General features: G+C 37.4%; 1 protein-coding gene across 1 annotated transcript in view; it reads left to right on the top strand.

Annotated features, from left to right (window-relative positions):
- The window catches only part of LOC117329613 (proton channel OtopLc-like), a 42,457-nt gene that overhangs the window by 15,882 nt on the left and 11,581 nt on the right, over positions 1–14,994 (top strand). The window contains exons 2-3 of the mRNA XM_033887635.1: positions 4,628–4,971; positions 14,527–14,674. Of these exons, the coding sequence (XP_033743526.1) occupies positions 4,628–4,971; positions 14,527–14,674 (492 nt within the window). The remainder of the gene's footprint in view (positions 1–4,627; positions 4,972–14,526; positions 14,675–14,994) is intronic.

Below are 14,994 nucleotides of genomic sequence, written 5' to 3'. Positions count from 1 at the left end.
AATATTTGATGAAACGCAAACGAACCCCCCCCCCCCCCCCCCCCCACCCCCCCCCCCCCCCCCCCCCTCCCATGGCGTGAATGGTCTTGAAGTGTGTTATTTTCAACTATGGGTTTTAGTTTTGTTTTACTAACAAATATTGTAAAGTTATGGCCCCTTTGTATGGTATATCTGGCTATACGCCTCAAAGTTGGTATTCCCGACTGTACTGCTGTTGTGTGTAGTGTGTTTAAATGCGGTCATATCTCGGTAGGGTGCACCCTAATACTTTCCAATGTTTATGTTATAAACTTACTCTACCATGCATCATAGAATGTTTTTTCACATTTTTGTTTTACTACCAACGTGGAAAATACGGTCGATTTCAGAAATAGTTGCTATTTGATATTGAGATCCAAGGACGCACATATCAGTCACAGGGACCTGACTTACTGCTAAACTGTTTGGACAGAATCGTGACACCTAAAACTAAGCACTTGTAGTGTTAATAGTTGTAAATTTCTGAGACCATTAGAAAACGCACCGAGACTTTCTCGGGTTTTAATTGGTTTTTACAATATGCCTTTATAAAACTAACCATTGAGAAATCGAAATCTGACCCGCCTTAGTTCTGTTTGTCGATTTCCTTTTTTTTTCATGTCAGAACTGTTTTGTCATGCACTGTGAATGGTCTCTCCACATTTCCACACTGCCTCGTACACGTTCCGTGTGACCGTGTGTAGATAGCGATCTTTACATTATAAATTAATTCATTTTAAATCAAAGTGTCTTCTACACTGATACATACTATTAACAGTGTGTTGTTGTTTGTTAAACTTTCACAGTCCGTTATTATAATTAGGCGTTCATGGTCACAGGGAGTCGATCAACGAAGGCGTCTTTTCCACAATGAGATCTCTGTTTTACTATAAAATACCTCGATTTCAAAGACTTTTTCATGTGTTTCTTTTTTACTTCTTTTTTTTTTTTTAGAAAATATCACGGTGCGCGAGTATATTAGATATTTTCAACTGCTGAAAATACATAATCTTATGAAATTCACTCATTTAATTTGCTCCTGGTTCATACACATGTACATGCTATATGGAGAAGAAAAGGGAAGGCAGTAATGATGCACCCTGTCACATACCTCAATTAAATATCACTGTGATATATGAATTGATTAATGAGCTAATTTACGACCTTTATGTTCATACTTTCTTGTCTAATGCACAATGGTTAAGCATTTTGATTAATGGTCTTATTCACGACTTCGGTGTTCATACTGTCTGGTAAAAATACAATGACTATGTTTAGGGACGGATTACAGGGTAATTCTTTTTGGAAAACATTTAAATATTAAATGACTTTTACTCACATCTTGTGAATAATCGCTTGTCGACCTTGCCACTTGTTTTTTCCGTGCTATCAGTAATTAGGTCGGTTTCATTGTTAACTGTTAAAATTGTGAGAACGTAACTTAATGAGATGCAAAATATAGTTACTGCACATCTAAAAGTCTAACAATTATTGAACAGTTGAATTATTGACAGTCTAAAATTCACATTGCAGTAAATATGCTATTCAAATCAATTGGAATTTGTTTGGACAGATTTAAGTTTTTTAACAATATAAAAGATTTATCAAATTTGTGTAAAATGAGAAGTATTGCTATACCAATAAGATATACAGATCATCTATCAGGGAGCTGTACTATTTATTTTTGCCGATTGAATGTTATCAAACGTACCGTAAATTATTTTATGATGGCGTTACGCAAGGTTACCCAGTGTGTCCTCGACTTTCCCCCCGGCGTACCTGTTGATCCTCTATAGATCAAACTATTAAACTAGGGAATATAGCAACACTAAATCGCTGGTCGTTAGCCACAGTGTGACCTTTGACGGATGTAAAATGGACATAAAATACCTTTCCTCAAAGGACCCAATACTTTCATCTGTCATCGCACATTCTATGCCATTGTCATTTGTAACCAACTCATAAAAGGACAACATTTTTTTACACTATCTAACGACTTGGAGTATCCGTTTAAAGGTATGTTTTTATGTTGAATACATTCACATTTGATAAGTAATTGTACTTAGATGTTCTCAGTTATACACAAGATATTGACCAGCGAGGTTACTGCCAGTCGTGACAGCTGTCCTTAAATGACCATTGCTGACGATTCAAAACCGATCTGTTTAAACAATCGGCATTCAGCCATCCGCCATTCCGGAAGATGTGTGCCGTAACCACCTTCTAAATCACTTTGAAAATCGAAAGATTCGGTTTCAGTATTTCAATATTTCATATCCATATGTTCAATGCCATTACGTATTCAGTATTGAACCGGTATGTCTTTTCAGTTTAAACAGTAGAATTTTTCTATACTGTCGCTCACAGGTAGGAAACTCTCAGTAGTTGCTAATGGAGTCACGCGCTGAAATTCTCTTCTCTTAACCAATCAGAGTCGTTACGTTATCAACCCATTTTTTTTTTGTCATTTTCTCACTTTACCGCAATCATTAAGAATTGATAACTACATCGCAAATTGATAAAGACTTCAATTCCATGCCTTTATAGACACCACGCTTAGCAATTTTCTAGAATACAGTCAGTATCGTGAAAGGCACCTTACTATGGGGCGTAGTATTTTTCAATAAGACTTCGACATTTACCATTACACGTGTGTACTCCAGGTATACATAAAAGGTGATAGTGCCGCGTGACACTGACTAGGACGGCGATGAGTTTCTGTCATCGACAATTGATGTTTTTCCTTTATCGACTATGAATTGAATAGTAATTCGGTTGTAACGGATACGGTCCCTTGGAATTGCCCGCTTTGTCCTTCTGTCCGATGGATCTTGGTCACGATAGGTGTTAATGAGTGTAAAACATGGATAGGGCCAGATATAGACATTCTATTATATTATATTTTTTGTGTAATATTCTTCGTTTAACCGTATCTGTTTGTGGGGATATAAAACACCAAACGTAAAATCTAACGAACTAACAAACTAATTTTCTCATCCTTTCTTTGTGCACAATACACAAGGTACAAGAATATGTACCATGACATATGAACTCTAATTTAAAGCTATCATTGCGATAAAACAAAGCTTACATTCAAAGTATATATTTACAAAGTAGAGAAATCTATCGATAATTTTGCCAGTCCAGTTACATATGGAAATATTGTATTGTATTCAAATCTTTCGCCAAAGTTCAAAATTTTAATAAAACTTGAAGCTCCGCTTTATGCTGATTGACATGTCCATCAAACGCCACACCACAGCCGCTGAATCCGTATACATGTGGTAAATCAGCCTTGTTCTGAGCGGCGAAGATAAGGCGATGATAGAGAATACCCAGGTGGATGGAAGTGGTGAAGGGTGGGGGTGGGGATAGTTTATTCATAAACCAGGCGTTATTATACACGTAAGTCGATTTCTTTACATTGAAGGCGAGGACAGACTGATAGCAATCGTTATCTAGGAGTTTGTAGTTCAGTCGAAGTCTGCACAATAGAAGTTATCTCAACGACGAATTATGATGTGATACAAAATGTTTTATTATGGACTAGGATATCCAATAGTATCCGAAATGATTATGAATTATTTGGTATCTGAGTCGCTCAAAATGTTGGTGATAGATGTCTCATCCCGAACGCATTACTATTCAGTCCTCTGTTGATGTTCAGATATTAAAGTGAACCAAGTCAGAAATGGTAATTCAATATAATAAATCCGCTGAGAAAACCAAAGTAATGATTGCGACATATGACCATTCCGTTTGTCACCAATACGTCGAAAGTTGTCTTTCCAACTTGTCGCATTGTTGTCCCGCGAGAGTGCCCATCTGTCCATTATGCCAGGTCTAACAAGTCGATAACTGGTCACTATTAACTCCTCATCCTACAATATAACATGTACACATAACCTTGTTATCCGACTACTTAGTCCTGGAATCGATCATTTAATGTGGTGTGCAATTTCCGGAAAACTGCATGTTTCCCGAAGGTGTGACGTAATTATTACGCAACTCTGAAAGACACGTGATGATTCCCGCCTTCTGCCCCCACACTGGGAATCGTGTAACAATTACAGTTGGATGGTAATGGAGGGCTTAGTCATAATAACATGTTTATAGGTTTTGAAGGAATTGAAGACATAAATTTCTTAACATAGTGATTCATTCTTGCTACTTTTGTAATTTATCTAAGAGATTAAGTACAATTAAGTATTGAGAGTTTAATCAAGTTAATAAAGATAGCTTTGTCCAACGTCAAAGTTAACGCCCCCGGTATTAGACTCTGACATTGACGAATGTTTGCTCGCTTTAGTAACGCAAATGAACCGCAATCAAATATGTGGAATGTTTGCTCATACAATAGCGTGGATAATCTGAAATAAATATGTGGTCAAGCTACACAGCGACTATATTAATGTCAAACTTTATAATTATACATATGTTGGAGGTCAGTTTTAGGAATGAAAGGACGCATGCAGCCATGAACGGACTCTCAATTGTAAAAAAACCGATGACTTGGGAATGTGGCCTTCTTGGTGGAATTCTACGTCACTTGTAATGAAATAGATAAACGACTAAGATTAATTATACTATGTTGGTTTTGTAATTTCAGTTGGGTGCCTGTTGGGAACAGAAATGGCAGTCGTATGAGCACTTCTACTCCTCCTCTGCCGAGTCTGACCAGTTCAAACGCCAGTGACAGTCAACAGAGTCCCATTAACCGGAACACGTTGCCGAGATATTCCCCACGTGACATGTCGTCATCAGGAAATAACTCCAACGTCACTTCCCCTACAGAACCATGTGACGACACCATGGGACGAGGCCGGCGACATTCGTGGCAAGGTCATGGACACAGGCGGCTCTCGCCAAAACGAGTCAGTGTGCTACGTCACGATCCCGTTACCGGGACAACGGAAGCGGTGCTTGTTGACAATGTTCCGAATGGAGATTCAGGTAAGCATGCAGATACGATCCCATTTCACCTCCTATATAATGTTAATGTTCCAGCTGTACTTATGAGATTCCAAAACGATGGTTTTAAATGGTCATGGCACAATATGTACTGAAGAGTCAAGGCTATTATCAAATGTCATATAGTGAATAGAGAAGTACGAAAGCTACGATTTCCGAATGACTTCCCATCCACAGTTTTTCAGATGATCGGATGCGTAAAGTGAACAGCGGACCACTCTAAATCGTTATTCTGTTAAAAACATTATCTTCTTCTCAAGAGAGCATATCCCAATAAATTATCCCAATTATCCACAAGTTTTGATTGGTGGTATCAAATTGCACGGTCTAAAAGGACTGTTTCCATTATCAATACGCTGATGCGCATGCATTGCACGTGTGCGTGTCGCAAACAGATAATGTCCAAATATGTCACGCGTGTTATGGTTTTGACCATAATTTGTTATGGATGATTGTTTTTGGGAACGTTTTGCCAGTCACGAGATTTTGAATAGATCTACGACCAATACAGTACTGTGGCATTACGAAGACCACGCACCTATCAGTGTAATTTTACTAAAGTGAAAAAGTGACGACAATTACTTTTGTGAATGCGTTTATTGTGTCTCTATATCTTGAATTATCCGATAAAAATAAACGGTGAAATCTTTGTCCTTACTGCACGTGCCTCATACGCGTTGTGAAATCCTATACCTGGAGCTGCGAATAATTAGAAATATCAAATACCTCTAAATAATAAAACAACCTTTAAATCGATACTGAAATGACCATAGCACAATTAAGTCTTGAAATCTTGTCGTCGATTAATTAAGTTAATCACAATAGATACTTGGATTTACACATAATTACGAATGACGCCATTACAGCCATGGGGACAACGACGGTTATATTTAGAATTGAAAAAGGAGCGATTTTCACCTGCTTAGGGTCGATCAGATTGACGGATAAAGGACACAGGGGCCGAGTGTGGATTCGAGCCAGAAGTGCTCTTTGGGAATTTATTTATTCAATAAACTTCAAAGGAAATAAGGCACAAGTTGATGACTAGTCAGTGATCTCGTCAAGTGCATATGCAAATGCAATTAAATCAATGCGCAACAGCAGGTGCGCACACGCCCATTGTATGTGTCCAGTTTTAAAGTTTGGACAGCTTAATACCCTGCAATTAAAAGTAAGAGTAATACATTCATTAATTGGATGTTTGAAAGGATAAAACAACTGTCTTTCTATTTGAGAAAAAGACTACTTTGTTTGTACGTGGTATTAGATTTTAATTAAGCCGTAATGTATTGATCGTAAGGGAAAAGTAAACAAATATTGTATAAACAATCTATGTAACGTAATCGAATTGCCTTCTGGGGAAGTTGATACAAGCTCTGACTAGTGTAATGGAGTGCTTAATGAATGGACAATTAATTTCCTGTTCTGACGACCGTATATTATGGCCCTTCTCGCCAGCGTGCTAAGATAACGTTATCATGCCAGCTCGCCTCACCTAGCATACATAACGATGCTAATTCAAGTTTCAAGTGCAATATGGCGTATCTGTTACTGGGGAACAATACAAAAGCATCGCGTACACCATGCACGTGCTCAAATCACAGCACGCGCTGATCAATTATTTAAAAGTGCGCTTGTTTTTTTGTTAATTGATTGACATTTTATACTAAACACACATAATGAGACATGATTTATCAGTTCTTCATAACAAAACATTGAGTACTAGATAATTAATGGGACATTTCTTATTTATACCGTATTATTGCGACATTTTTGGCGGTCGATATATTTTGCGAAATGTTTCTGAAAAATGAAGGTTAATATTTTAACAGTTTAATCTATTTTAAAAGGATGGCTATCAACCAATGATATACAAGTACTCTCTTGTTCGTGATTTTTCTTTCTTATCACGAAAAACACTAAATTATCCAAATAGAACTCCATTTTGGTGCTAGTTTTGCATACTGTTTTGAATGAGCGTTTTATCACCTACTTAATTTCAAGGTCAGTTATGTGAAAAGGCTATTTGGAATAAGTTATCAACACTTTAAGTTATTTAACATACATGTGCGTAAACTGTCTAATGAAGATGGAAAGCAGCAATTACGACCAGAACCAAAATCGCGATATCACAGTACATTATCTGGCTCGACGAAACCCCTGATATATATGTATGATATGCACCTTGTACTATATATACGTCAAAAGATGTTTCAGTGGTGGAATGACGTCACCAAAAATAATAACAGTCGTCACTGACCACCAAAAGGTCAAACTGTTACGGAATGTGATAATGTTTTAACACGTTTTTAATCGATGGAGTCTTTAAAAATCCTCAAAACTGTACGCTAGCGCTAACGTGATTAAATATGGCTTGCTTTTTTATTACTTGTTTTTGCTCTTAATGGACTACCACAAGTAGCCCTATACACTTAGGTGTAATTGGCGCGTTACTTCTGAGAAATTTTGATGCCGCCTGTCAGCACGTATTTGCAGTGATTTTACAGAAAGATTTGCGTGAATGTTAAATAGAAATGCAGTGTGTATCACGTACTTAGTAGTTTCTTTACTTGACGGTTACACAGAGAATATTTGCAGCGGAAAGTTCGTATCCAATAATGTTAATTAAAAATAAGTCGGAATCTTCAGCCACCGGAGCTGCCATATCATATTCCGGACCTTTAGAGTCCGTCTATCCATTTATCATGCACTAATTTTACACTCCCTGACAAGCCTGGTTCGGGATGATGCATGTCTCCATCAATATTGACCAATACAACTTGACCAGCGAGTGACCCGGACTTTCACACCCTTAGTAATCTCGAGTCGTTAGGGCCTTTATTACCAGTTTAATGGGAAACATGTGCAAGTGTATGAAATTCCACAGATCCGGTATGTACCTATCTGACAGTTCTAGAAAGATTTCATGAAGTCGAGGCTATAGAAATAACGCCAATGTTTGGTATTTAAAACTTAGGCATCATTGGCATGCATGTGGCGTAATAGTTAAAAAGGTGTTCTGTTGCGAAGACAAAATAAACTAAAATAACCTTCAAATACATCCCTGTAAAACACACTGTAAACCGTCCCTTATGGTCCGTGATGTAGAGTTGACGTTTTGGACCCATGTGTGGAACAGTTTTAATGATCGTTAAAAGAAAGACAAATAATAAAGAGTGCCAGATAAAATAGGTCACAGCATCGCCCAATGACACATAGGAACAAAAGCAGCAAAGCTTTGACATGTAAACAGTGTTGACACACAAGGATGAAATATACCACAGTGTCTACATACAATGACAAAATATACTACAACGTCACACATACAAGGACAAAATATACCACAGTGTCAATATGCAAAGACAAGATATACCACAGCGTCAACACACAAGGACAAAATATACCACAGTGTCAACACACAACGACAAAATATACCACAGTGTCAACACACAACGACAAAATATACCTGTGTCAACACACAACGACAAAATATACCACAGTGTCAACACACAACGACAAAATATACCATGACGTCAATACACAATGACAAAATATACCAAAGCGTCAACACACAATGACAAAATATACCACAGCGTCAACATACAATGGCAAATTAACCACAGTGTCAACATACAATGACAAAATATACCACAGCGTCAACATACAAGGGCAAAATATACCACAGTGTCAACATACAATGACAAAATATACCACAACGTCAACACACAAGGACAAAATATACCACAACGTCAACACACAATGACAAAATATACCGCAACGTCAACACACAAGGACAAAATTTACCACAGCGTCAACATACAAGGGCAAATTAACCACAGTGTCAACATACAATGACAAAATATACCACAACGTCAACACACAAGGACAAAATATACCACAACGTCAACACACAAGGACAAAATATACCACAGCGTCAACACACAATGACAAAATATACCACAGAGTCAACATACAAGGATGAAATACACCATAACGCCTACACACAAGGACAAAATATACCACAACGTCAACACACAATGACAAAATATACCGCAACGTCAACACACACGGACAAAATATACCACAACGTCAACACACAATGACAAAATATACCGCAACGTCAACACACACGGACAAAATATACCACAACGTCAACACACAATGACAAAATATACCGCAACGTCTACACACACGGACAAAATATACCACAACGTCAACACACAATGACAAAATATACCGCAACGTCAACACACAATGACAAAATATACCACAACGTCAACACACAAGGGCAAAATATACCACAGCGTCAACACACAAGGGCAAAATATACCACAGTGTCAACACACCAGGACACAATATACCGCAACGTCAACACACAAGGAAAAAATACACCATAACGTCTACAACAATGACAAAATATACCATACCGTCATCATGTCAACATGTACAAGGAAAAGCTATACTACAACCTCTACTCAAATTTTGAAGGTTTTTCCTTATTTAAAACATTTTATCACGCCTTCTTCGATTCATCTCTATGATGTTTTATCTGTGAACATGAACCCCGCGATAAGATCAGCCGATAACCGTCATTCGAAGTATGTTTCAAGGAATAGAAAAATGAAAGAAAAAGTTCTATATTTATAAATCTATGTTAATGTAGTGATATTTCTATCAATTACAACTGCTTATAGCAGAATGAACGATGCCGTGGACTTTTGATAGTAGACTATGTGATTAGACATGGCTGTTTGAAGGGCGTTCATCAATACCAAGAGGACATCACTCCGCGGTAGGGAATTAGTTGTAAGTAAAACACTTATGCCCTACAGATTTTAAATAACGATTTCCTGATTTTTTATGGAATACGAAACAGCGCTCCAAGACCATTCTACTTAATAGCTATTAGTAAGCATAAGCACGCGCGTGATCACTTAGGATTTGTCTTAAATACCAGAAAAAGGTCGATGCAGGTGCAGTCAGCATGTGCATACGCACACTTTGGTGCACATGGCAAAGGGCAACGGGTACATATCAATACAACCAGCAGATACTTCTCAATAATCTCATAAAATACCAATGTTGGCTTTAAAGCTTACTGCGGTTTGACCTCTCCGAGCCCAATGAGGAATAATGCATACACTCGGAACTAATCGGGTCTTATCAGGCTTATGTACCTTCGGACCACTTCGGTCGTACTAATTAAGCATACTTTCTAGACTACATAGACCACAGGTTCTCGCTACATCTGTCAGTATAGTCCGCTGAAACTGGCCATAAGCACAGGCTCCAAAATTCTTACCGGTCATAATTTTGGAGCCTGCAATTATGGTCAGTTTTAGCGGACTACTGTTGATACAAGTACCTGTGTAGAAGGCTATGTCACATGCATACGGGCGTGCTAAACATGACCATGTGGTCTCGGACCTTCTTGATTACGTCACGTTTATCCCGCCCGTGCTTACACGCGCATACAAAGACTAACTGCTGCGTGCAAACATTCAGAACTATCGCTAGTTCCCTTTGCTCTTTCTCTCTTTATTCATAACATCTTCTGACTTCCATACCAAGCATCTCACATCTGCTTTGAAGTTGCGGAAGGAATTTGAAAGACATGTTATATACTAATAATTTTAGCCGTATGTCGATACTCCTTTGACCTCCCGATGGACCAATACTAGTCTGCCCAGGACAAATATACTGTAACATTACGGGGTCTTTGAAGCGCACCTGGAATGCCCGGTAAGAAGTCAAGCGTTTCACTGCCGTGGCTGCTATAATAAGCAAATTGAATGCGGAACAGACGGTACGGACTATCTTTTATTAACTGATATAAATAATTCATTGCAGGGTGTACTATAAAATGTGATGACAATGTACCAAACGTAGGTTTATAGCTAGCCATATCTTGAAGCAATTAATCATGCCGAACATTAAACAGAGAAAAAAGTTTTCTTCCAAAAATAATCAATCATGTTGAGATAAAAGGTGATTTGTTATGACAGTGAGGCATATTGTGTCTTTTCCTAGCCACCGAGGTGTATCTTCTGAAATCGGCTCGGGGTCGTTGTGTTGCTTCGACATGGTTCGATTTAATCTCATACACTAGTTGTAACGTTTATAATTCAGTTTATTTTGTTTTACTGGCAAAAACGAGATCAAACTTTCAGATAATGTTAAATTCAATCAAGGAAAAATTGCCAGTCGTTATGTTTTTGAAACGTTAAAGAATTTCACAAGAAGCACATTGTAAGCATGCATTGAGTAATAGGTAGTAATATTGATGCCGAATGGTGGATATAGAACTGCATCATACAGCTGTTTAGTCCGTCTAGGACTCTCAGACTACTAAGTATGGGCGAAAATTGTGGAAATCCAGAGGGAAAGCCAGGGAAGTCAAAATGAAGCAGATGTTAAAATATGGAACGGAAATGTATTAACCTTATCAAATCAATAATGTAATAATTTTGGATATTGAACATTCTATAAATTCATTTCAACCGATGCAGCTACTCATAAATATTTTAACATGACAGGGTATCGGCTGTTCATATCACTACCCATCAATCGCAACGGATTGAACAATACACCCACGAAGGAAAAAACTTTCAATAAGGATTTAATTATAGATGCAGTATAAGACGAATAATCACACTGTTTTGTCTTTCTAGGACCTGTCAGTGTCTCAAACCATTGCGTCGTATCATGCGTACATTTAATTTTAAACAGGCAGAAAGACAGACGAATAATCACTGTTTTCCTTCCAGGACCCGTCAGTGTTTCACACTTTTGCTATATACCCTAGGTACACTCAATTGTAAACAGACGGACGGTCAAACAAACAGAAGGAAAGAAAGAAAGACAGACATACTAAAGTCCAGACGAATAATCACACTGTTTTGTCCTTCTATGACCCGTCAGTGTTTCACACCATTGCTATATATCATAGGTTCATTCAATTGTAAACAGACAGACGGACAGACTGACATAATGAAGTTCCATTGTCCCTTTTCATAGCAAATACTCTATCTATGACCGTTCAACTAAAGGACTTTCAAAACTCGGCTTTGTTATCGAATGAATTCCATTCTTTAAAGATAGTGTTTTAATGAGCGATTCTATTTTGCTATTTCTTGCCTGCAATGAAGATTAAAACCACGAGGCGAGGGAAATATTTTGTGATGTTATCACTTTTTAGACAAAGAACTAATTATGTTGTATATTTATTACCAGGCACGACCGTTGCCGTGAAACTATGTTGGGAGAGTATTCTAGTTTATCTGAAAGGAATGTTCATGAGTCTATTATATATTTGCTCCATGGTTATATTAATGATAACCTTAACCAACAAGCTGGTAGAAAGGGCAAACTCGTTTATAAGATTGATGATCAATATACGCAAGAACGAATAATCAGTACTCAAATTAACCAGGATCAGAAGTTTCATATTTGTAAAATTGCCTGTTCGAGTAACCCATGTTAGCTTGGAGGTTTGAAAAGCATTGTGTCTGTTGATTACGTGTAGAAGAAGTTCCGAACATTTGAAAATCTGATGTACACAGTTCGCCTTTGAACAGGCGTGCCTATTATCAGGAATCCCCCTTAATTCATTTTTATGAAAGAGACGTTTGATTTGAAGATGGTTCCCTTTATCTCGACAGCAGGTCAAATCTTGTATCGTTTGGGGAATTTCACGTATGCTTGTGAAGTTACAAAAAGCGCAAAAAATAAAATTCCTTTGGTATGAATTTAAGAACTCCTCGTCAGGATCGTTTGGAAAATAAAAATGAAGTTTAGAGAGTGCATTGTCTGAAAATAGGAAACTTTTCAATTTTCAAACAAAAGAAGAAAAAAAATGTTATTACTTTCCCCTTTCAACTATAATCCTGAAGTTACTGACATCTGACCGACATAAACACAAACAGCAATCTATGAGTCATGCATGCGTCTTTATAACAAAACTTTATCGAGAAAATTTCGATTAAAAACCGTTTTTTTTCTAATAGTCTGACGGTCGTAAAGTGTGTAATGGCGGACAACTGGAACCGTGCATGTGTACTTCGTTAAAAAGGTTCGTCAGAGGTACTCGACTACCAAGTGTCCGTTTAATGAGATACTTAGATATTTGACAGTGATTTAAGCACAGGTTAATATATAAGACATGCTATTAATTCACATTCCACGTCTAGTGATTAATTGTATCATTTTTTTTCTGAAAATAATACTTTGTTGTGGTATAGGTCTTCTGAGTGAATTGCTTACTTGTTAAGTAGTTTCAGACGATAATAAAACACATATTGTCTGAAGTAGCTTTAAACTTTTAAGTAGAATGATTGAAAGGTGATCCATTTCTTCATTATATCAGATCTGAGCGAGACCCAATTTGATAAATTACAGGTCTGTTATTTTTAGCCGACTGCAGAATATATTAAACTGCATCATGCAAGGGTTCATTCTAAGATACCAGGAAGTCATGGCCAGAGTTTTTGGGAAGTCACATTACCTGATTTTCATCTAACCTAAAACACGAACTACCCAATATGTTTTAACGCTCAGATATTTAAATAATTCAGTTCTTTATCCTTAATATTATACCACCCCTGTATTTGTGTGTCATTAACAAGAACGTTGATTTCTGGACACCAATTGACATCATGTGTTGTTCAGCACGACGACAGGATCAGTTTCTGATTGGCTGAATTTGAAGTACAAGGTGATGCTTTGAAAGTGATCTATCAAAATTATGATTGTCGTTGGACACATTTCGTGGCTGTAGTAGTGGGAACCATCGAGAATCTTATCGTAAATGGTCAATCAAAATGATACGGGAGGATGCCATTTTGATTTCCTTTTCAATGTAATCATACTTGTAGCAGATTAAAACCAACATTATCTGGTGCCCGGATGTCTATAGCCTCGTTATGGCAGGCAAGGTGTTCGGCTGACATTGAAAATAATCCACGTGATTCCTCTTCTGGTGTCCTAATTTTATCGTCGTGTTGCATTTCAATCACTTGTCAAACCACCATTCGTTGATATAATTAGATTTAATCAACAATCAACCAAAACGTTTAGACTGGAAATCCGTCATCTAGCACATATAGGACTATTTTGTAATTATCTTGTTAATACACATAAAAGTTAATGGTTTAAGATTTAACAGGATGAACTAGATTTGATTTAAAAGTGCTACGTGGTAGCAAGCAGGAAAGTGGATGAAAAATACATGTTCATCAAAAGCATTAGTTTACAGCTAGCCTATCTGCTTCAAAATTACCTTGTTTCACAGTGAAAATGAACAAGAGAATAATGACCTTGTAAATGCTTTTGTGAAGTAACTTAATACTGAAAACCTTTAAAATACGTCATCATTTATTGAGTACCTTTCAAGTTCGGTACATTTCAAATGCGTCATCAGTTCTTGTGTACCGTTTTTAGTGTGTCATCAATTCATGAATCAATCCTAATTGTATTTCATGAAAATAACATCAGTAAATATATCTGAAATTCCGAAATCTTTATCCGTGATATTTTCAGGTATTGGCCATGATATTACACACTCCACGACAGTCCACGGAGAACTCTTTTATCCTGACTCTCCTTCCAATATATCTCTGTCCATCCTGAAAAAGAGGGACGGGCGATGGGGTGACGTCACTCAGTACCCATGCGACACTACCCTTGTGTAAGTATGACACACTTTTAAGTTTTAGCTTAGTAATGTAAACGTTGTTGTTTTCGCGGGTGGTTCATTTCGCGATTGCGATTTATCTATCTAAATTATAAGCGTAGGGGTAATTTTCGCGCTCGATCCACCCATTTGTATATTGAGATAAGGCAAATTTATATCAAAATGATACGCGTTGGGCTAAATCTCCGAGATCAAACGACTCCCCCTCGCGTAAATTTCCTCATTTACAGTACTTGCATTTATAGCGAGTGCAAGATTAGGTTATTTAGTTATTTTGCCAATTCTCAAGGAATTTGAATGGGGATGGTTGAAAT

This window comes from Pecten maximus, chromosome 6 (genome assembly GCF_902652985.1).
Source record: "Pecten maximus chromosome 6, xPecMax1.1, whole genome shotgun sequence".
NCBI classification, from domain to species: Eukaryota; Metazoa; Mollusca; class Bivalvia; order Pectinida; family Pectinidae; genus Pecten; species Pecten maximus.
Note: the sequence above shows the minus strand (reverse complement) of the source record. Positions and strands in the feature narration are given on the sequence as shown.